This window comes from Pseudonaja textilis, chromosome 1, assembly GCF_049901715.1.
Source record: "Pseudonaja textilis isolate UNSWEBS1 chromosome 1, rPseTex1.2, whole genome shotgun sequence".
Classification (NCBI taxonomy): domain Eukaryota; kingdom Metazoa; phylum Chordata; class Lepidosauria; order Squamata; family Elapidae; genus Pseudonaja; species Pseudonaja textilis.
Window position 1 is genome coordinate 143,695,826 of NC_141990.1, and position 24,603 is coordinate 143,720,428.

Genomic DNA, 24,603 nt, shown 5'->3' on the forward strand with positions numbered 1-24,603 from the left:
GTAAAAGCCTAGGGAAAACATCCAACTTCTTATGTTTGCCTCCATTCTTATGTTAATTCAGAATGTCTATAGCTGCAAAAGGAACTCCTTGTCAACAAGGCCCCTCCCGCGCGCGCTATGGAAAGTTTTGACTCATAGCTTCGCACATTCCCCAGAAAAGGTCTGCACGTTCCCTTTAAAGAACACGCACTCGGGCGCGAATAACGCCGCGGAGGTAGATCACGCGAGAACTGCTCAACCGCCCTGCCTGACCCTTCCAACAAAACTACGCTTCCCGGCATACAGCCTAATATGAGGTAGAGGCGAGGGGGGGGGCCTCCTGCCGTCACGGGCATAATCCACCCAATGAAGAGAAACTTCGGAAGGCACGTAGCCAATGAGAAACAGAGAAGTGGCGGAAAGCTGAAAATCCACCTCCTCGTTTCCTTAATTAAAAAAAGAAAAAAAAAAGAGATTTGTGCGGGACCGGAAATTATGTCAGAAACCCCATGTGAGACGATTGCAACACATGCAGCGCGGAGGAGAAGCGAGAGGGAGGGGGAAGAGCAGGAGAGGCGGAGGGGAAAGGAAAGGAAGGAAGAAGCCGGCGAACGACGTCACAAGCGCCGTCGCGAGGAGCCCTTTTCGTTGCCGTCCGGAGTAGGAAGGAAAGGAGGGGGCGGCGGCGGCGGCGAGGCCTGAGGTGAGCGCGCGCGTCAGGGCGGGAGTGTCGCCCCGCCAGTGGCAGGCGGGCGGCGGGCTGCGGTGTGGTGTTCGCCGCCGTTCTCCTCGGCTGGTGGAACCGAAGGAGCCCGGCTGGCATCGGCTTTAGGATTTTAACGGCTCTTTGCTTCCTCCTTCCCTCCCCCTCCCTCCCTCCCTTCCCCCCTCCCTCCAAATTTCTCAATCCCTTTTCCTCGTGGCGGCTCGGCGGCTCGATTCCACCCGCAGGAGGGGCGGTGGAGGAGGAGGAGGAAGAGGAGGAGGAGGAGGGAGAAGATGGCGGACGATCCCAGCGCTGCCGACAGGAACGTGGAGATCTGGAAGATCAAGAAGCTCATCAAGAGCCTCGAGGCGGCGCGCGGGTAAGGGGAGAAGACCGAGAGACCTTGGGAGGCGGCCGGGGCGATTTTGGCGCTCACGGGTGGGCCGTTTGGTGGGACGGGGACGGTGGGGGGGCTGGTGGGGCGGAGGGGGAAGGAGGAGAAGCAACCTGGCGGGCTGGGCCGAAAAGAGGGGGAGGGGGTCGTTAACGCGTGGGGTGCCTCCCCCCCCTCTCCGAAAACAAAAACAACAAAAAATCCCGCTTCGCAGAAAAATAAATAAAATAAAAGTGAAATAACCGGGGGACGTTTTCCCGAGCGCTAAGTTGAAACACGAGGCTTACTTTGGGGTGAGTTAGGCCTGAAGTTTCTGGGGAGGGGGCTCGGGCGAGGCGTGTGGTAAAAGAGCCCCGTGAGGGGCAGCTGTGAAGAACCAGCGTGGGTTATGGGGGGGGGGGTTAAGGGAGAGAGAAAGGCGGTTGTTCCTGCCTTCGGATACTTGGTTTGTGAGGGAGTTTTTCTTCTCTTCAGACGGAGTCACGCTCTCCCATTTCGGGACGTGGCCCATTTGCTGTCTGAGGTTATGACACACACCTGTGGGCAAAGTTTGGACACTTGCAAGTCACAAACAAACTAGTCAAGGCTAGCTAAGGCTGTGGCCCCCATTTCACTTTTACACACACATACATATATACACATATGCTCAGATAGTTTCATTGTGTTTTTTTCCCCCCTTCCTGTGATGAAGGACTACTAGTAGGTCTAAGACAGCAGTACTGTTTTAAATGTGAAAAAGGCATTGGGGGCATTCATTCTGAATCCAGAAAACGAATTTTATAAAAGCCAGTGTATAGAAAGAATCATGTATATTCCATGTAAAATATTGTTTAATATTTGGTAGCCTTTTTCTCCTCGTCTCACCTTACATTCCTCTGAATTTCCACTTTGTTTTTGTCCACAAATTTTGTTGTTATACTCAAAATTTATGGAGCAGCCCAATCTAGTTTTTTATGTCTTGTTTGTCCTTAGTCTTGAATATTTTACTTTCAGTTGCATGCTAGAACTTGCTGGACAGTCAATCATGGATTAGAAGAAGGTGGCTTAGAAATAATTACATGTGTTCATATGGATAAAGTACCATTTTTAGTGATTAAAGTTAATCCTGTTCCTTTCTTGTTTTCAAAGTACAGAGGTTGTTTGCTGTATGTTGTAGGTACAACAGGTACATAGTGTTTTAGAGTTGGCATGATCACCTAGTGACTTTCCTAAGTTTTTCTTATCCTAAGATTTTTTCTGTAATTTTCCGTCTACTGAAGGAAGTAGGGGAATGTTTCTGGCTTAGTGATAGTTGAGAAAGATAGCTTTTGTTACTTTTCTGGCCTGCGTGCACAGAGAATTGAAAGTGTGACTGTTTTTACATTTGGTTGAACTAATAATACACATCTATTCCTTGCAGTTGTGTAGAAGGACAGTGACTCTTCTCATTTGAATGCTAGCTGTGTGAAAGGGAAGTTGGGAAGGTATTAATTCAGTGAATAATTTGAAATAATGGCTTACCAGAAAAGATTTATGGACCTCATCAAAAAAATAATGTATATATTAATTCAAGTGCCAAAGAGACATGTTAATGTTGCTGAATTACTATCTTTTCTAAGATACCTATGAAAGTTTAACTGTGTTTTAAGTAATGGAATGAAACTGAAGTTCTGATTAATCTGATTTAAGACTGGAACATCCCAGATTGTACTCTTCTTTTTGGAGTGAGGTGGGGGGAAATTGCTCCAAAAATAAACCCTCCAAAGCAGAAGCCTTTTGATGTACTCCAGCCCCCACAGTTCTGTTTTATCCAGAATCTTTTCAGGACACTTCAACTCACTTCCTACATATAGGATTTACTTCCAGAACAGCATGGTTTGGATGTTGTATGGAGCATTCTGGAATGTTGTGTTCCTCAGTTGGGGAGTTTTGCTTGTCACTAATATTTGTTTATGTCCCTTATAGATTTGTATGAGATAGGCTTTGGGAAAAGATGCATGAAAAATTCCTGCCTCCTTTGTCTTATTAATCTCTAGTTATTTATTTATAGTGATTTCCCTGGCTAACAGTTGTTCAATTTAAGGACTGACTTAACTGAAAGTGACCAAAGTTATCTCTATGTTCACTAGAAATTATCAGCATTGTTGATGTTTTTTTGGTTGATCTTTATTGCTTCTGAATTAAGTACTGTAAATACAAAGAGTCTTCGTGCAAGAGTTCAGTTTCTGACTAATCTATAATATGCATGATTTTCTTTTGGATGTGTTAACCTACTGACTATGATTTCATGTTGGCATAAGAACTAGGCATCTACAGCTTGATCAACAGCCAGTTGAAAAAAATAGCTAAATACAATATATTGCTGTTCAATCAGTGAAAGCAAACTTCCCTTCCCTTCCCTCTGAGTTTTCCCAAATCAAATCTAATAGGATTTATGAGTAATTGACAGTTATAATTTTGTTGTGTTAGCAATTTACCCATAATGCTGGGAATGGAAAAAGGAGTTAATTTTTAATCCTTTTTGTCCCTCATGAGCATGTAAATAAGAAATCCCCACTATTTATCTCCAGTTAACTTTCTATAGCTATATATGTTTACTATCCAACATATGGAAGAAGTGAACAACATTTGGATTCTTAATACATAAAGTTGGCATGCTAATTCTGTTCAGTAGCAATGGAAGAATGCATATTGTTTTATATTGCAGCTTTCAATGTATTCTATCTCAATTTCCAAAACTGAGTTTTGTACAAGTATTTTGAATCATTTGAATCCAATCTTTCTATTTAATTGCCAGTATGAGAACTTAAGCATTGGCAGTATTTTAGTATACTTTTTAATCAGTAACATAGACAGCAAGCACAATACAATTCAAAATCCTATCATTGCTAATAATTATATAGTATTTCAGATTGTTGAGGGACCTATTAACATTTCTGGAGCTAAATAATTTTACATTTAAATCAAATTGCCCAGTAGACAAGAAAACTAATTTTCAAAAACAGTACATTCAGAATATTAATAGGAGTTATGACTTTGTGGGCTGAATGCACTGAAAGACTTGAATTTGTGGCATATCTGAGGAAACAGCATCTTATAAAGTGTTTTATTGATCTTTCTTGTATAAACTCCATCTTAAAATCACAGTATTTTTTTAACTTTTCCTAAAGATCTTGATAGTGTCATTTTTCATGAAAAGCATATAATAAATTCTTTTAAATAGTTCAATACGAATATTAATTAGCTGACATTTCAGTAACAGAAATTTAGCTTTCTCTGAAAAGGATAGGAAATAATAATGTATTCCAGCTGATGAATATTTTGTGTTTGGTGTTTGCTACTGCCCTACTGCAAAATCTGTCACAAAGTGTTCACAAAGTGTACATAAAAAATGGGGCTTAGATCTTGGGCAAGCTTTAAACATAGCAACTGAATGTTAAGTCTTCAGTCTATGTTCTATGTTTGTGTGACTCCTTTGAGCTATATGCTTGGGAAAGCTCAAGGCAGATACTAATGTTTGAATTTTGCAATTAAAAAAAAGTGTGGAAGTATCAGGAAAGTTGTGCTTTTTAAATTGTGAATTTTTCATTTAAAAAATTGTTTTAGGTACACTGATTTTAGATTTATGAATGTTTCAGGCAAACAACATGATAAGCTTGCAACATCTTAACTAAAAATACTCAAAGTTGAATATTCTGTCTTATGAAAAATACTTTTCTTTTGTTTCCTTACTTTACATTTTCTAGGACCTAACAAGTTTTTTGGAATATAGATTGTTGCACAGTGATCTCATAATAGGCTGCATTTCTGAGTGGAAGATTTTTTTTATTAAATGAGAGAGTATTATAACTGAGTAGAGATTCCTGCTAATCTGCTTTATAAAATCATTGACTCCAAATAGCTCAAAGCAGTTTTCAGTAATGCTTTAGCTTATAGAAGAAAGAACCCCCCTGTCAACAGTATTTTCTACATCTATATCCTGAATATCAGATATCTGGCATAGTTGAGGATCTCCAAACCTAGGGATCAGTTAGGAAGAAATGAGAAATAAGGTGGAAAGAGTAAAACTGGTCTACAAGCAAGTACCACTTGTGACAAATCTTTAGGATTTGTCCTAATGAATACACACATACCTGTAGGTTATGGCTGTATGAGCCTACAGTGATAAGAATTTTGTGGAAAAATTTTAAATTTGAAAACTTTCCAACTGCTTTATAATATTTGTATTTAGTACTTTCCTCTTCTTCGTCAGTGTTATTTATAAATTCATAGGAATCATGTATGAAAGAAAATGGCACAAATTAATTATATGAAATAATGAAAAGGAAATTACATTTGTGAAATTACCAGTATCTTTTTTACTATGCTTTATGAACAGCCCTTTTTTCCAATCAGTATAGAAACTTTCAATCCTACCTTGAGGCTGCAAAACCAGGAAAACAAGTTTAGATAACAAGTTATCATGTTATGGAATAACATGGAATGGCTTTGAACTGTTTTGAATCCTAAATTAATCATTTTGGAGTTAAAATTGAGCAAAGCTAGATGGAAAATTAAATGATTAAGTCTTGAATTTCTGATACTAGTGATTTTTAAAAAATTAATTTTTGCCCCCCTATTAGTAGTTAACTTCTACATTTATAAAATGAGGAAAGGTATTACCTTTTAAAAAGAAAAAGCCTACAACTATGGAATCCTCAAAGAGAACTGCAAAAGAGCAAATCATTGTTGCAAGAATAGTTTCTCTACTATCAGATGCTTATTTACATTTCCTTGTTGCATTTTCCTGTTAATGCAACAATTAAAACATTTTGGATGGAAAAGTATGAGTACTTCTTTTGCTTGTTTTCTCTAATTACCCTGCTATTCTTTTTTTTTTAAGGAAATGTTAGGAATTTTGTGTGCATACCCACACAACAAAACAGAAGTGTGGAGAAAGAAGATACATTACAGATACTGAAAATGCTCTTCAATATATGCCAGCATTCATTTTTAAGAGGATGTTTCACCTGCTTTATAACTTCCCACAAAACTTAATTATTTTGTAAAAAAAGGCATTAAAAGTACCTGTTTAATCATATTAAGTATGTATATTAAGAATAATGTTTCCTCCAGCTAAGCTTGTTAATAATAAAACATCTAATTTGAATTCTCAGGAATACTCATCCATCCCAACTCTAAAACCTAATTCCTAAACAATACAAAGAAACTTCTCTAAAATATTCTGCATTCCTCCAAAACAATTAAATTTATGCTGTCATATAATGCTTTCTTGGTGTTGATTTATGGTTGTCCTTCTGGGCCTTGACTTGTTATTATTAATTATTATAAAACTTCATTGGATTTTTTTCTTTTGCTAGTGTGAATAACATACAGTTATCAGTAAAGCCCTTTGTATCTTAGATGTCTTTAATTCTCTGATTTTGTTCTGGTCCTGTTATGTCAGCCTTTATCCTAAATAACTTGTTGGTGATTTCACCATTTTCTTTCTGGGATCAGTAAAAAGAAAAGCCGTTTTAAATTCTTGACAAGGTCTTTTCTACTTGTATTTTTGCAAAGGAATATATGACAGGCTGTCAGATGTTAATACTAAGTCTCATCCTCATTTATATAAGTTAAATAAAGCTACTTAACTGACTCACCTCTAGGCCTTTGTTCCTTATTTGTTTTCTGGGTTAGTTAATCCATGTATCTCATAGTCTATCAAAGAACTTAAATATAAAATAATGCCTGCTGTTTTCATTTACCAAGAGTTGCTTGAGAGTGAGATGGCCAGCATATAAATTTAATAAATAAGTAAATAAAAATGTAGGATCAGTCCATCATATCTGTTTCATTAAACAATACAAATGAATTTCCTTTCGTTTGAGGAAGACGCTTGTTGTTTCTGATGCAAGACCCAATGGTAAAAAAGCTTGCTTTAGAAGTTAGTAAAACACTTCACAAGAGAATGTTATTTCAGGTGGCGTAGTATAATTATAATAGAATATTTTGGTGCTGTACAAAAATGTGTTCATTTATTTTGCCAACTTAGACCAGCATATCAACATCATGAACGCTTGAAGGAGCAGGATTTAGCAGATGTAATAATTAGTAATTTGAGCAATTAGGGCAGTATGCTTTAGCTGGAACTAAGCACAAAACTATCAGATTCTGCTGAGGCAGAACAGGTCTGATCTCTCATGGTTATGTAGCTCTGTATGTACAGGTGTGACTTGCTGTCAAAACTTGCTCCTAGGCCTGTGGCCATCATTATACTCACTGGAATGGCTTGCAACAACACTCTCCTTAGTATCACCCAGCCAGTCCTGGCTAAGATCAAATTGCTTTTGCCTAGTTTTATCTTTTCTCTAGGATAACTTTCCCTCAGTGGTATCATGCTAGTCCTGGAGTTTTAGCCTGTGTGCTTGCTCAAAGTAGGTTGAACACGCTGACCTCCCATCCTGAGGTAGATGTGACTCCATAGCTGCCTGAAATGGCAATACAAGCCCAGTACCATGATCGGGTATGATACCCATCAACTCAGTCCATGAAGAGCCACATTTGGAAGATGTGATGATGCTACCTAATTTGGGTAATGAAACATCTGTAAGAAAACAAGCAAGCTCTGAGAGTACCAAGGCCCCCCTTCTAAAATAGTTGTTATTGCAAAACATTCTAACTCCCAAATTAAACTTCAGAGAACAGAATGGCTGCAAAGGTTATATGAGGTTAAATTCACCAGTTAACAAACCCTAACTTAAATCTCAAAGTGAACTGCAAAAATCCAACAGCAGGTTTCTATAATTGGAGAGATGCTATAGTGGACAAGTAACTATAGTAAATGAAAACAGTCTTGTACTCTAGAGGCTTTATCTTTGCCTTCTAATTGTTGATACTTAATAGTGTAGCTTGCATGAAGTGAGAGAACAACTACTGACCTAATTGACTGATCTTTTAGGAACTGAATAAATATATTTTATTGAAATATTAGTATGCTTCTGTGAAAGAGTATGGATTCAAATAGGTTCAAATTTACCATTTTATTAAATGTTTTAATTGCTTGTAATTGCTTCTTTAGAAAAGTAGTACTTACACATAATTTATATTTTGCAATTCAAGAGAGTGAGTTAGCTACTGATTGATAATAAAATATTCTAGTTAGTCTTGTCCTAATTATCATTTCTAATTGCTGTTGATTAAGGGATTGGAAAATTCTGTTCATAGTGTAAGTCCAACACAAAGTGTTCACATTTTTGCCTTAAAATGTACAGGTACTATTCCATAGAAGCTGTTATTTTAAATTTCTTTAACTATTTCATCTTCATTGTAGACAGATAAAATACTCTTAACTCTGTTCCTCAGTGCAGTGTTTTATTACTGAAACCCATTAAGGAGTCAAAATCTTCTGAATAATTGGAAGTTTTGGAGATCAGTTTTTTTGTGAAGTGACACTACTGAATCCTGAAAGTTAATCTGAATCTTAATTAAGATAGAGATCTTGATCTTGCAGTTTCTCCTAACTATAGATCTTACTAATTTAGCCAGCAGATGGCAGGAGTATGTTCTGCAAAGGAGCTGTATGAAACTCTGATTTGATTATTATACTCTAATTTGATTGACTTTTATGCGTGTTGCACAGTCACATTTCATCTTTTATGATTCATACAGCTTTGTTCTTTTAATCTAAATACAGTTTATATAATATAAGAAACTGAGCAGCTTAATTATTACTATTCTACCATGTTTTCCCGAAATAAGACCTTTCCTGAAAATAAGCCCTAGTAAAGGGGTTGGGCGTGGCTAGCATCAGATGTGGTGAGTATGCGGTGATTGGCAGCAGTTGCAGCCTGCACAGCACAGGTGAGTTGATTACCTGGGCAAGCAGCAGGCAGAGGTGGAGGGAGGCACGCAATCTGGACAGGCTGCGGGAAAGCTTAGAAACAGACTGGAGCGGGTGGCTGCAGGAGGCTCGTCTTTATATGACAGGCACTGGCAGCAGTGGGAGGCACACAATCTGGACCCTCCTCGCTGGCAGCAGGCAAGCCAAGAGATGGAATGGAGCAGCAGGCTGGCCGTGGGAGGCTCGTCTTCACATCCCTCAGTTTGTCTTAGTCCATGCGGAGCGTCAGGAACGCCTGACTCCCCCCCCCCCATGCCTCTGCTGCTGGTGCCGCCATGCGAAGATGAGCTTCCTGTGCAGCCCCAGAGTGCATCAAGGGGCCAGCGGACTGCAGCTGCTGCCAGGCAATGTTGGCCCCCATGTGCTGGCTGCTTTTTGAGCACATGCTGCAGGGGGGGCTCCCCAGCTGGGCTGATCACCCTGAAATTGTATTTCCCTCCAAAATAAGCCCTTGTGCTTATTTTGGAGCCCCCCCAAAATATAAGACCGGGTCTTATTTTGAGGAAAACACGGTAGGAACTTTGAAATGGACTAATGTGTAAAGTGGTCTTGTGTGAAATGGTCTTGAAAGGCAAGTTGCACCTTAGTCGAAATATTGAGTGAGTAACTTCCTCCATTGGATTGTATAAGAATGGCTAACATTTTAGAATACCTAAGTTAGCAGTAGAACCTGGCCATCCTTGTCTGGATGTTGAAGTTAAATAGAATCAGCTGGTAGTACTGGAGTGGGAGACTCACTGGTAATTCTAAAGCAATGACCTGTATTGAGAAGTAACAATTTCGGAATTTCAGTACTGGTCAAGAAAACTGCAAGTTTAGGTCATTCTTGTCACCAGTAGTTGAACGTAATCTGAAGGCATTTTAAACAAGCCCATTAAGTTTAAATCTATTCAAACCTGTTTTATCTATCCATATAACTATTTCTATAGTTTGCAGCAGATCATTTCCATATATCTTCCTTATACAATTTAATTGTCTGCCTGTATCTAAGATCTATTTGTGTTGTTAAGTTGTGTTGTGTAGATTTGAGCATCAAACCAAAGGCACTTTATTAAAGGTTTTGGCAAATAGGAAATACTGCTCCAGTAGTACTACATTTTGCTTTAAAAACATGGTCTTTTACCCATTTGCAGAAGGTGGAATTTATTGCTTAGGGACACTGTTACTACCTCTATAGGTAGCTGAGTGCTTCAAGATGACATTGGCAAGGTCAATATGACAAAAATTTACACTGGTTGTGGAAGGTTTCTGTGACATTTAGAGGTGGAACTGCTAGTGGATTTCCATCAAAGCATATTTTTGCCACACTAATTTTACCTTTACTGTTTTCTGTAGAGAGAATTATATTAAATTAAGAGATACTGCTCGTGTTTGACCTCCTGACAGCTAAATGCTAAACACTGGTACAAGGAATTTAAAGTATTATTTTAAAAAATATGTTTGCATACTCCTGGAGAATTAAATTAGTTGATGATCCAAACACTCTGTGTGTGTGTGTGAGAGAGAGAGAGAGAGAGAGAGAGCACGTGTGCACGCGCGCACACACACACCTTACAATTGAAAAATTTCAGTATGATGAGTAATTTGTTAATTGCCTTTAAGTGTCATTCGGGTAGATGCAAAAACTGGACATTTATTAAATAGACTATATTTTAAAAAAGAATAGGGAGATGTTTCCATAGTATGTAAGAACAAGTTTTAAAGGGCGTGCAACCATTATTTCTTTAACCGTATCAAATATGCCAAAATGAAAATCCTCCATTGCAGTATCATGTCAAATGTTATTATGGGCACAAACCATTGTACCTTTGCAATGTTGTATATTTGCATGAGCTTTCTCTATGCTAGTGCATGAGAGTTATCTTCATAAGGGTAAGATTTACCTTGTTCTGAGGATTTATTTGTTAATAATTTCTGGTTGAAATGGAACAAGTTTACATACTTGCTAGAACTAAAAGGATGTGGGGTTTCTTTTTAACATTTACTGATGGCTTTGACAGAACTTGAAACCATTTCAGTACCCACAATTTCATTGTGCTGAGCAATTATAGCAATATATATGCTGACATAGCATACACAACATGTTTTGTTATATGTAATGAATACTGTATAACTATTACCCTATCCACTATTTATTTATTTAGGTAATTTATATGGCTGCCCATCTTGTCCACATTTTTAGTATGGAAATCTTATCCCTTAAATATTTACGTTCTTGTTTGAATCTATCCTTGTTTCTTTGTTTATTTTAGCAATGGCACCAGCATGATATCCTTGATCATTCCCCCCAAAGACCAGATTTCCCGAGTGGCAAAAATGTTAGCTGATGAGTTTGGCACAGCATCAAATATTAAGTCTCGAGTGAATCGTCTTTCAGTCCTTGGCGCCATTACTTCTGTACAGCAACGGCTAAAACTATATAACAAAGGTAAAATATCCTGCTTAATCCCATTATAGATAAAATGATTCAAGCTTCATCAGTACTTAAGATTATATCTTTTTTTTTTACAGTACCTCCAAATGGTCTGGTTGTTTACTGTGGAACAATTGTGACAGAAGAAGGAAAAGAGAAGAAAGTGAACATTGATTTTGAACCTTTTAAACCAATAAATACATCATTGTATTTGTGTGATAATAAATTTCATACAGAGGTAAATTAACTTTTTATTTTTCTCAAAAGTGAACTATACAATTTACTGTTTATTTAATAGCAAGAAAAGCTACTGAGCACTGGGAAGTCTAGTAATGTATGAGAACATGACTATTTTCCTGAACATTATTTCCACAACTTCCAGATGAAAATATGTTGACAATTGCATTTTTCAAGGAGATGGGAGACAAGAAAAATTTAGAACATGTGAACATAATCTGAGAACTAAATTGCACTGCATTTTGTTTTGCAAAGCATTACATAATCACATATCACCCAAGTGGTTTAAATGGACTCTTAGTGAAATTTAGAATTCAGATTGTGGATTTGCTAATAGCAGTAGCACTTAGACTTATATACCACTTCACAGTGCTTTATAGCCTTCTGTAGATGGTTTACAGAGTCAGTCTATTGCCCCCAACAATCTTGGTCTCATTTTACTGACCTTGGAAGGATGGAACGCTGAGTCAACCTTGAGCAGGTCAGGATCAAACTGCTGGAAGTCAGCAGAATTAGCCTTGCAGTGTGTTACCTTCATTTTGTATATCAGGTACTTATGTGACGCTTGCATACTCTTCTTACTGAGTCTGGTAGAAATCACTAACAGCTTTTATCTTGGTAAACAATGTGAGCCAGAAATTATACAGTGCACAAGTTCATTTGGGGGTGTACTTTATATACCCATTTTGGCATTATTTTAAGATTGGCACTTTATTGATATTATTTAGTCAAATTTGATTTTGAGCTTCATTCATCTTGGAGTATCTCTTGTTGACAAAATGATGTATGAATTGTATTTGAATATCACTTGTGTTTTTTATTTAAGTGAAAAGGGTAGAATGATAGTAGCTTAAACTGCTCAAATGAATCTAATGAATTTGTTAGTTTAAAGAGTTTGGAGTAATTATGAGCATAAAAGTATACTCCCAAAGTAAGTTTATAGATAAAAACATTCCTTCAGGAAAATATCTCGCTTGATTTGTTGCACATCAGCTTATTCAAACTCAACTTCTGTCATGTTGACTTTTAGGCTCTTACAGCACTATTGTCAGATGATAGCAAATTCGGTTTCATTGTAATAGATGGTAGTGGTGCACTTTTTGGGACGCTTCAAGGAAATACCAGAGAGGTGCTGCACAAATTCACAGTGGATCTTCCAAAGAAGCACGGTATTGTATTAAAAATAAGACAGAATGATGTGTTTTTTAGAAAGAATAATTTTGGGGGAGTAAGACTTGAAAGCAATTCAGTGATATCTGAGCGGCTGTGTTCTGAATAGTTTGTTTTTCTCAATGTGTTTGGGTAAATTCCATTATGGTAATCTGGAGGCTAAAGTTAAGACAAAGATCAAATTAACATAATTGATATTCTGTGCAGCTGACAAAGTAATCACTGAGTATGCTTACTTTCATGAAATGGTTCCAGACAATACTCCAGTTGCATCTGAATCATTCATTAAAACAGAAACTATATGTATGGAAATAGATGTTTCAGATTTGCTTACTTGCTATCTATCTCATTGAAAATATTTATGTACTCCTAGATAAAATAAATCTAAACGGATTACAGTTAAAATGGCATTTTAAAACAATGTATTAATTGAATTTGAAACATTAAGATATTTTATAAAAACAATACGAAAATACACAATATAAAACAAAACAAAGGCACTTTAACCATAAGGACAAACCCCAGGGATATTTCACTGAGGGCATTCCAACATTGAAAACCCCCACTACTGGGTTGCTGCTTGCCACTTCCAAGTTGACCTTACATGACTAGTTTGAATAGAGAACGCAAACTGCCACACTGTTTTGCACTAATTGAACTGTCCAAGGGCTACCCTACTTTTTATTACAATAATCTAAATGTGAAGTTGCTAGTGTGTGGTACAATGTAGAAAGCTATCTCTTAAGTACAGTAGAGGTGAACTGATACTTAGCTTGACCTCATGAAAAATGCTTTGTGCTATTTGAGCTTTTAATGTAAAAGATGAATCCAGAAACTCTCCTACTTAACTAAGAACTTGATCCTTTAGAGGATGTAGCCACATGAAGAATTTGATTTCCCCTTACTTGGCAAATAAATTAGCCACCAACAGCACTTCTGACTTGTTTTGATGGCACTTGGTACATTGATCCTTATTCAGTACATTCCTAATTGTATTGGTATTTTTACATAAATGTTGATCAGCAAGGTTGGTGGTATTAAAATTCATCAAGAGTTTCAGGGAAGCCATAGAGTTGTACTGTCCCAGCAAATATAAAACCAACAGGACAATTATAACTGTTTTGCCACCAAAATAAGCTTAAACCCTGATTGAAATGGGTCTAGAAAATGTTTCATAGGATATTTGGATGTGATCAGTCATCATGTACTTAATCATCTTGTCCAGAAATGGCCTATAATTAAATTTTCTGAATCAATTTTTCCAGGACGGGCCTAATTGCAACCCCCTTTTATGAAGCTGGAGTCACTTCTATTCATATGGAGGAATTTATAAATCTCCTAAATTCAGCTGAACATTAAATAAAATAATCTGTGAGGAAAAAGAAGCAAGTAATTATTGCATATAGCTGTTTGACACTACCAGGCATCTTACCTGCATCACCAGGCCTTGAAAAGTGAAGCTGTCCTTCCCAAACCCCCAAATCTTGACCAGACAGCCTTTTCATTTCTGTAGATTGAACTGTTGAACATGTAGATTCTTAAGTTATTGTCTGATTGATTTAGTACAAAGTCTAGTTAAGACTTACAGAAAAGAGCTACAGGATTCTGAATGATTTCTAGTTTGGGCAGATCCTAAACGTTCCTGAATTATATAAGAAAGTTCTGCTGAGTGACATTGATAGGACACAGTGATAGAGAAAATTTGTTTTGGGTTGGTATTCCATCACTGCCACAAAGTAAGCTTGACATTGAACTTTTGTTAACATATTGCATGACTTTCTACATGCCATGGGCAGGTGACATTTGAGATAGACCCAAATTTGTCATGATAGTCATAAAACCCTGACCAGACCATTCAAGGCTGTTCCAATTTGAATGTTGAAAGATAACAGCGCTAATGTTATATATTTGTATCTCTTGCCTTTCAAAGGGAGAGGAGGCCAGTCTGCCTTGCGTTTTGCTCGTTTGAGAATGGAAAAACGTCACAACTATGTAAGGAAAGTAGCAGAAACTGCTGTGCAGCTGTTTATTTCTGGTGACAAGGTGAACGTGGCTGGTCTTGTGTTAGCAGGGTCAGCTGATTTCAAAACTGAATTAAGTCAATCAGATATGTTCGATCAGGTAAGTAGAAGTAATTTACTGATGGTTGTTAATTTTACTAGCAGTTATTAATGCATTATCTTAATGATAGTTGTATGCTTACTAGGATACATCTATTTCCAATAGTAAGCTGTTAATAGCAACTGAAATATGTGGATCTTGGAGGTATATTTATAAAATAGAAAACCAATAACATTGAGAACACTAAAGGAAAAGGGCTTACAAATTTTAAAGTCTTGCCCATTGGAATTGTTATGTTTTTATGCTTAGTCAGCCATATGTTTAGATTGGATTTGGCATTTCCATCTACCTATCAAGTCCTTCCCAAGAACCTGGGATAGGCAAAGGTTTGATGATGTTAAAGTTATCATTGCAGGATGTAAGCTGTCAATATGTTGTTATTAATATCTGGCATAGCTGTCATCACCTTCAGAGCGCATAAGCACACAATCACATCAAAGTTATAGTGCCTCATAGGGGTTTTTCATTTTTAATAATAATAGTAACAGTTCTGAGTGGCTCATGACAATCAAGGAAAATTATAATCACTAAGTAATAAAATCACTAACAGATGATAAATGCAATGTTTTAAATATAATTTAGTTCATGAAATGCTGCACATCTTTTGTACAATACTTCACATTTAAGCATTGCAGTGATATAATTATGAAATGGTTTGGAGATTGGAATTTTTTTTTAAGTTAATGCTCGTTATTCTTTATTTCATATTGTTGGGTAATACTTTTATATTTTTAATTGCTCATTTATTTGACTTTTCTCATATTAAACCTCTGTTTTTGCAGAGGTTGCAATCCAAAGTATTAAAGCTAGTTGACATCTCATATGGTGGTGAAAATGGATTCAATCAAGCAATTGAATTGTCCACTGAGGTCCTGTCTAATGTGAAATTCATTCAAGAAAAAAAGCTAATAGGTATGAAGAAATACACATTCATTGCATAAATGCATTGTCAAATATACAAAAATTATCACAAGTTATGCAAGTAAAAGAAAATAAAGATCTAGTATCCATCTTGTCCTTAAGGTTTAGTTGTAACAGCTTTCCAGCCAACATTTTTTGGTGTTAGTTACAGATACAAAAATTCTGAATTAAAAATATTTTTAGCACAATGTAATATTTGATCAAATTATAACATCTGTTACATATACATATTGGTTTTTTGTGTTGGTGCTTCTTATTCCTTGAGCTTACCAGAAGAAAATGCTATTGCTCCTGTGTTGGTGACTATATGAGTGGTGACTATGTAACTTGCCACTGAGTCAGAACTCTATGCAAAACATTGGTGGTCACAAAATAGGAGTTTGTTTCCCCATCTGGGTTTTTCAAATCATGTATCAGAACCGTTAGTTCAAACAGTACACATAAATGTGTGTTTTACCAAATTTATACATGCTGCAATTATGAGACGGTAGAAAGTAATGAAGCATATATAATAAAGTAACTTGATTTTCAAAAGTTAAAATAGAACACATCTGATTTTTGAGGGAAAGATATTAATGAGTAGGTGCTAATACTGAAAAGTGGCCCCTGTTTTCTGAAAATGAGATGGATGAAATCCCATTGAGTAGCCTTATTGCTAAGCCATATAGAACATAGATGACAACCAGCATTTTGAATTGTACTCAGAAGCAGATAGGAAGCTAAAATAGTGCCTGGAACAAAGATGTTGGGGGTGAATGCCAATACTAATCAAATCATCGCAATAGTAATGTGATGACCCAAAGTATAACACAAATGTAACAAAATCCAAAACGTAAATAAATGTATGCCGTGCACACAATACAATCACATTTTTATTTTGAAGGTGACTGTTATTTTGTTTTTCAATTTATGTGTGGTATGTATGCATGGCTAAGTAACTTTGCAGCCCTATTGGTTCAACCCTTTATTACAGTCCCACTCCCATACGGCCCTTTGAGGAAATTAATTGTCCACCCCTGCTCCAGACAGATGGATGACCTTACCCAGTGACCTCATGTGCACATTAAGAAGCAAAGGGCAAGCACAGCAGTTCTTATTGACCTTACATCTCACTGACTTTTCTTCCCTACAACTGTGTGGGACACTACTTCTAGTCCCCAGTTCTTTTAGATAGTCCAGAAAGTTTCTATGGTTAGCGCTATCAAAGATCACCAGAAGAGTGAATTGCTTCAATCCAAAGTATCTATAAGAGACACCAGTGTTTCTGAAACTGGACTGAAATATGAAAGAATACCCTTTAACTTCCCATAATCATGCCCGCCTACCCAAAAGAAGAAATTGTAAAAAGTATTTGGCCCTATAGTCATCCTCATTTTTTTTTTTGATCTGATAAACATATTTGTCATTATCTCCTAAACATATTTGCCACTATCTGTCACAGTAATGTGGCCTTCTTGGCCAAATTAATTTATTTTGTGCACTGAGTTAAAATAATATTTTACAACCTCTCTCTCTCTCTCTATCTGGTTTGTACTAAACATAGGCCGATACTTTGATGAAATCAGTCAGGACACAGGAAAATATTGTTTTGGGGTCGAAGATACTCTAAAAGCCTTAGAAATGGGAGCAGTAGAAATCCTGATAGTTTATGAGAACCTGGATATAATGAGATATGTACTTCATTGCCAAGGCACAGAAGGTATGTGATACCTATCGCTTTGCTTTTAAGATTTCAGGAATAATTATACGTATGTCCGTTTTAGGTCACTGTAAATGTTTGCATTCTTGCTACTTTCATTAATGGAAATCCATAGATTGTGACAGAAATAATTCTTGTGACATTAGTTTTACAAATACATACCTAAATAGCAGTGTCTCAAAAAATGTACTATTATTAATAAAATAAATATTATTAAAGGTAATAGATACATTGTTTTTAGAAAATCCTTTTGGTAAAGTGATAACAAACATGCACAAACATTCTTAATAGGTGCTTGTGTTTGAATTTACTTGTATGGGTAGTCTTCGACTTAAAACCATAATTCAGCCCCAAATTTCTATTGTTAAGCAAAACAGTTGCTAAGTGAGTTTTGCCCCATTTTTTCTTGTGAATCACTGCACAGCAGTTGTTAAGTTAGTAACATAATTGTTAAGTGAATCTGGCTTCTCCGTTGACTTTGCTTGTCAGAAGGTCACAAAGGGGATCACATCACCCCAGGACACTACAACTGTCATGCATATGAATCAGTTGCCAAGCATTCAGATTTTGATCATGTGATCATGGGGATCTAAAACAGTCACAAGTGTGAAAAACAATCATAAGTTCACTTTTTTCAGTGCTGTTGTAACCTGAACGATCACTAAACAGGTAGTCAAGGACTATTTGTATGTGTACTCATTGGATATGATCCATGCAGGTGGCTCTGATTTTGCAGCAGTTATGATCAGAACCTGTCTGGTTGAGATAACTACAGTTATCCTAATAGTTATGGCTTCATTTTTCCCAGCTGTTGTGTTACATTCATGCAAATGCATCTGCTACCTGAGTGTATAAGGGACAATTAATATTTGCCTTCATCTGTATTAGATCTAGAAAAGAAAAGACTCTTTTCCAGTAAAAAAAATAATGTGGCAGGAAGAAAAAAGTTCTCGAAATTACCCTGTTCATGTTTTTTATTGTGGGACCCCTCCATGGTCATCCAGTAGTTTCACTTTGTCTGCTTTCTTATTTCAGTGCTTTTCCTCATGCTTATGCCATGTACTAGTATAATGTGTGACATCCGTCCGCATTTTCATAACGATCTCTTCTAAAATATTTCATATCATCTACTGGGTTGCAGTTTCTTCTTGAATATGCAAAAAAAATGGAATTTAGTCAGTAGTAATGTTCTGCTTTTCCTTCTAAAAAAATAAAAGGATATCACTGTCTATTTTTTTACAAATACATTGGTTTCTCTTAAACTGATGAAAGCAAAGCTGAATGCTTTCTTTAAGAGGATAGCTGGTAATTTTCTCCTTTATCTTCTTTCTTAACAAACAATATTTTAATATCTTTTTGTCAAAGAAGAATGTCAGATGTGATGAAGGACCACAACTGTTCTCCAAAAAGAATAGATTCTTTAATTACTATTAATTGGTAATATTTTGTGTCTGATTTCACTTTAGGAAATTGTGCTATTAATGCATATTATGCTTTTTCCCCCCTGCTGCAGAAGAGAAGATTCTTTATTTGACACCAGAACAAGAAAAAGATAAATCCCACTTCACAGATAAAGAGGTATTTATCAAAAGCTGTGGTTTATTTTTTCCCCCACCTGAGGCATTTTAATGATCATTTCAATGGAGACATCCCAGTTAAATCACAAGAGAAGAGTATGGGATAGTTCATATAATTGTATTCTAAGTCCTTTGAGTTTGTGCCGGAATGGAAATTAAGGCAATACCAATCCTCTTTCCTAGATACTTGAATTAATTGTATTAATAAGCCATCTAGCGTCATTGAGATGGTGGCTATGGAAATTAAATAAATGAATAAAAAATAGTTACCTGCATTTCTTCAATCCAGTCTTCAGGATAGGACTGGAAACACTCTTGCCCAAGCACATGGTTTCTAATCGTCATGCTGTCATGTGATCCCTCCAGTGGTATGAAACAGTGGAGGCTCCTGTGTTGTTCCTCCTTGCCTTAGTAGGCAAGAGCAAGGACATGAAGCAATGCCCTTGGAATGAATTGCTTTAGAAAATTGCCACCCGAAAGCACCAGATCGACAGCTGTAACAGCTTTATTTCTATTTCTATGCCTTTAAGAATTATTATGTCTTTGCTATTATCTTTTATGAAACCCTGGCTTTGACATAACTTTTAGTAGATGCTGCTGGATTTAAGGGTTTTGCAGAATCCCAGGAGAAAAACCGGAAAGTTCTTACAATAGAGATTATGAAGTCTTTTGTGTTGGCAACAAAAAGTCATCTAGATTTATTTAAAAAGTTTCTCAAGTTAAGGAGACAATAAGAGAAGGGAATTGGCTTTAGGTTCCCAATAATCAGCAAAATACCATTTTTTGTTCTTTTGGTCTTTCTCCTTTGACAATAATAGGGCACAGTGGAATTAGCAATCAGATAAATCTGCAAAGGTGATGGTTTTTAAATCCTATTGTTCCAGACAATTTAGGATTCTAAAGGGGATAAGTAATATCCTGAATGAGGCCCTGATATGGAGATATTCATATAACAACCAGATAAATAACATACACTTGCTAACAATTTATTTTGGTGTGATGATGCTAGGTTTATACCATGGAAAGTGAATGAAAGGCATTATTCTGGTTATTTTTTATGGCATGCTTCTTTATTTTGGCAACACAATGCTCTGTGTCTAATGATGTAAATACTGATAGTACATTGCCTACTGGTTTGAAACGTAACATTGCTAACAGGTACACTTCAAATGTCATCTCTTTTAGACGGGACAGGAGCACGAACTCATAGAAAGCATGCCTCTGCTTGAGTGGTTTGCAAACAACTACAAGAAATTTGGAGCCACATTGGAAATTGTGACAGACAAGTCACAGGAAGGATCCCAGTTTGTGAAAGGATTTGGAGGGATTGGAGGTAAGTGGAAAATGAAATCAACAGAGTGCATTATTACTATGTGCCCTTCACTGTTGTGTCCCAGTTGTCAAGATTGTCAATCTCACACAATTTCAATGGAGAAAGCAAAAATCCTGTGAAATATTATTTCAGCAAATGATTTATTTTGTCATTTCTTGTATTTTACACTGATAGAATTTACAGTTCTATGAATATTTCCTCACTTGGCAGATGGTTACAATATATAAATATACAACATAATAAATAACTTGAAATTTATTTTCAGGGGATGCTTTATGCCGTCTTTTTGATTGCTGCAAGTTGCATTGACATGCTTTGACCTCTTAGAGGATTACTGCTCACAAATGTGCTTGTCCATAAGAGGAAGAAAAACTGGTGTTATGTGACTCCCAGCTTTTTCAGGAATGTCCTTGCTTTATGTAGTGATTAAAGATGATGCCTAGTGTAAACAGCGCAATAAGAATTTGAAGCAAATTACCACATGGAGAATATATGTTTATAATAGTTCCATAATTATTCCAATAATTTTGTTAGATAATTTAGGCTTCCTGTACATCTGGATAGCTGGCAGGCTTCCTTGACAATATTTGCTTGGAAGTACATTTATTGAACTTAATGAGATTTGCACTGCAGTAAGCATAGCTATTGCTGATTGCTGGAAGAGATAAGATGCAAATGCTGCCTTTGTCATTAAAGAAAGCATCTCTGGTTGATATTAAGGTGCGCTGATCAATGTGATAAGGAGATTGAGCAAAATACATTAACAATATACAGTTAGTCCTTGATTTATGATCACAATTGAGCCCAAAATTTATGTTGCCAAGTGAGACAGTTTTGCCCCATTTGTATGACCTTTCTTGTGACAGTTGTTAATCACTGGTTAAGTTGGAAATACAGTTGTGAAGTGAGTCTTGTTTCCCCGTTGACTTTGCTTGACAGAAGGTAATAAATGGTGGTCACATGACCCTGGGACATTGCAACCATCAATTGCCAAGCATCGGAATTTTGATCATGTGACCATGGGGTTGCTACAACAGTCATAAGTGTGAAAAGGGTTACAAGTCACTTTTTTCAGTGCTGTTGTAACTTTGAACAGTCACTAAAAGAATTGTTGTAAGTTGAGGACTACCTATACTAAAAAAAATGGTGTGATGGCTGGCATTAGTGAGACACGTGTATGGTGAATGCATGTGTATTCTGATATGAAAACAATATTGTGATTTATAAACTTACCTTTATATATGAATTAGACTGTTTTTATTTAGCATAACCCTGCTGCTTTAACCAGGATGAAGATTGCCACGTTATCTGCCCTTACTGATTATGACAATGCTATCCTTGTTCCATTATGCATTGTAGATGCCAGATATTCTCTGAATTTGGGATGATGGTTAGACATTGTTGGTGGATTGAAGAAAAATGCAAATGTTTCCTTATCTGTAAAGAGAGATGTATGTGAAAATGTGTGTGGATATCTCTGGGAATAATAATAATTAAAATAGATAATTTCACAGCACATTAGTTGGCACACTATTTGTTTACAGTAAGATTGCAATAAGAATTTAAAAATGCTTTCAATAATTTGCTTCTTTTATGACAATTGTTACGTATTCTGCTTTTTTGGACAAATATATGCTAGTCAGATTGGAACCCAGATACTAGTCTCTACTTCAATTCAAAAGTATTTTGCCCTGTGATTTCTTGCTTTCCTGTCTCAAATTAGACATTCTTTGTCAGTTCCATCCCATCATAATGAACTGCTTATTTCAGCAGTTTTCCCTGATGTAGTAAAGTTTGCGGATATACTGTTGAATTTTTAAAAACATAATTGATTTATAAAAGTGGATGAGAAATTTGGTCAAAACTGAAATGTTATGTGCTGCAAATCAACAGATTTTTAGAGATCAGATTAGCGGCACTGCTCTAACATGAATTCAAACTTGTTTGAAGCCAACAATTTAAATTTGAGATTTTCTCTATATAAGTTTTAAAACAGCGTGTTCTAATGTGAATAAAAATGTTCAACACTAGTGGGAAGGAAATATAGCCTAGTTCAGTACTTTGGTACCAGAAAGCAGGTTTTGTGTTGAATGTCCTTCGTAAATAGGAAGTATTTGTAATATCTTCCCTTTAACATTTATTTTCAAAGGTATCTTGCGGTACCGAGTGGACTTCCAGGGAATGGAATACCAAGGAGGAGATGATGATTTTTTTGACCTTGATGACTACTAGGTAGTCGGCCTGGGTCTGGCAAATGTGCCTCACCCCTCCAGCATCCAACCCAAGGAGAAAACTCATGATGGAAAACAAAACAGATCCCTGCCTTAGAATTGGAGTATTTCCAGAACTTTATCCAGAACATCGGGTTTCAAAAAAAGAAAGAGAAAGAAAGCAAACCCTACTGATTTGTCATAGTGTCAGTACAGCAGCACTCTACTAGATTTCTATAATGCCATTTGGACTAATTAAAAAAAAAATCCCAGTTTTTACTTTTACTTAATGGTGAAATTGGTTGCTCTTGTATTTTATGAAAATGATTTTTTTAACCTTCAGCTATATTAACTGCTCTCAACCTTCATTTGAAACAAAGTAATTATACTGGTTTGTTTCTTACTTTGATAGGAGGAAATTTATTGCTGCTTTTTGCAGTTTTACGACCCATTTACATGGCGTTCTTGGCTTACACTGCAGAAGAACCATCTTAGGGAGACCTTGTTCCTCTTGTTCCCAGTCTACAGTGGTGGAAGTAAAAGGAATTAAACTCTGCTGTGCCAGCTTTGAAAGGTGTGACTTTAAAATTTGAGAGGTCCACCTAGTTCATTCTTAGACTGCAAAAATACTGTTTGTATAAATCAGGAAGTGTGTTTCGTTGAAGAAAATTGAAGTGCCAGGGTCTCAGCAGGCTTAACCGGGATTATGAGTTGTGTGGCCTTCACTTTTCCCTTTTGTCAGTCAATAAACAGTTTCCACAAGCAAGCTAATACTGCTTACGCTTGGTTCTGTACTTTACTAGAGTTTTTTTTTTCAATGTTTTGCTTTGGGACTGCGTAAGCTGCCTTGGTGAATCAACAGCCAACATTCACAAACTGCTTTAAAATGCAATTATCTAGCAAAATGTGACCGACATAAGCCTTGGAACTGGTGGTTATGGAGCTTCTGTAGAAATAAGAAACTTTTTTTTTTTTAAAGAAATTAGGCACCAAAGATTCACATTCAACACTATGGCATAGTTCATGCAAGGCAGTTAGCTCACTTCCCTGCATTCCTTTAGGACTGGCTGATTTTCGAAAGGTACTCTGATATTTTTTTTAATGCCTGGCTCTGTTCTCATTTTCCTTATCTTTCTTGTGTTGGTCAAAGACTCCCAACCTGCAAACATTGTATATCGTTCCAAATCCTGCCTCACTTGAATTGAAGGGAGAGTTGTCTTAACTAAGCCTTCTCATCACAGTATATACTTTAAAAGGTCCAAAATGACACTCTTGTCAATGTGAGCAATAGAATTTGTATCTTTTTATAACTTGGCAAGCAGGCAATACATGTGTTTGCCCACAGGAAGTTTTCACATTGGGTGGAATCTGTTAGGGAAGCTCTTCATGATTATGAATATTCAGACTGATTTGCTGAAATTGTGATCACAAGCATCCTTAAGCTCTTCAAAGCAGCATACTTTGATTTTGCCATTGTAAATGGGTCTGCTATGACATGACAAGAGCAGAAAAATTGGGTGTAAATTTACAGTTTTGAATATACTGCTTGTTTCACATTTAGGGTATGCAGCTCCTTTTTTTTTTTTTTTTTGTAGTTTTATTTTTACTATTTAAGTTTGGAAATGATGCCAAAATTTTGTATCTCTTTAATCAATGTGTGATCTCTGGTGGTATATATTGCATTATATATTGATGTATATATCAATATATACTAATATGTATTACACTTAACACAAACACATTAAAAGGATGCGAATCCTAGCCTTTTGCATACTACGTAGCCTCTTCAGAGAGCTCCCAAGCAGTGATATCTTGGTGTTGTGATGTACAGAAATGGAGAAGAGTATTAAACCATATTTAAGAATATATACTGGATCCTTGACTTTATTTTACTTGGGGAGGGTTGCAGCATTACCAGCTGCTCATCAAACTACTTTGATTTGGAATAGAATACTTGCTCTTTTCAAACATGCAGTTAGCAC

General features: G+C 36.5%; 1 protein-coding gene across 2 annotated transcripts; it reads left to right on the forward strand.

Annotated features, from left to right (window-relative positions):
• The first annotated feature begins 457 nt into the window (after positions 1–457).
• On the forward strand, positions 458–24,487 carry ETF1 (eukaryotic translation termination factor 1). 2 transcript variants are annotated; one of them, XM_026710339.2, is made up of 11 exons: positions 480–682; positions 931–1,064; positions 11,193–11,368; positions 11,452–11,591; positions 12,621–12,759; positions 14,691–14,881; positions 15,664–15,793; positions 17,346–17,501; positions 19,015–19,079; positions 20,264–20,411; positions 22,561–24,487. In XM_026710339.2, exons 2-11 carry the CDS (start codon positions 979–981, stop codon positions 22,641–22,643), a joined length of 1,314 nt encoding a protein of 437 aa, XP_026566124.1. In that variant the 5' UTR covers positions 480–682; positions 931–978; the 3' UTR covers positions 22,644–24,487. The 2 variants fall into 2 exon arrangements, with proteins under 2 accessions (XP_087774768.1, XP_026566124.1); XM_087918642.1 differs by lacking the exon at positions 931–1,064 and having other exon boundaries at positions 458–682.
• The last annotated feature ends 116 nt before the right edge of the window (positions 24,488–24,603 follow it).

Excerpts from the sequence above, each read along its gene's own strand:
- ETF1 (XM_026710339.2), top strand. The coding sequence starts at position 979 with ATGGCGGACGATCCCAGCGCTGCCGACAGGAACGTGGAGATCTGGAAG. Across the intron at positions 11,592-12,620 it reads ATAATAAATTTCATACAGAG|GCTCTTACAGCACTATTGTC; the intron begins GTAAATTAACTT and ends GTTGACTTTTAG. Across the intron at positions 20,412-22,560 it reads AGGATTTGGAGGGATTGGAG|GTATCTTGCGGTACCGAGTG; the intron begins GTAAGTGGAAAA and ends TTATTTTCAAAG.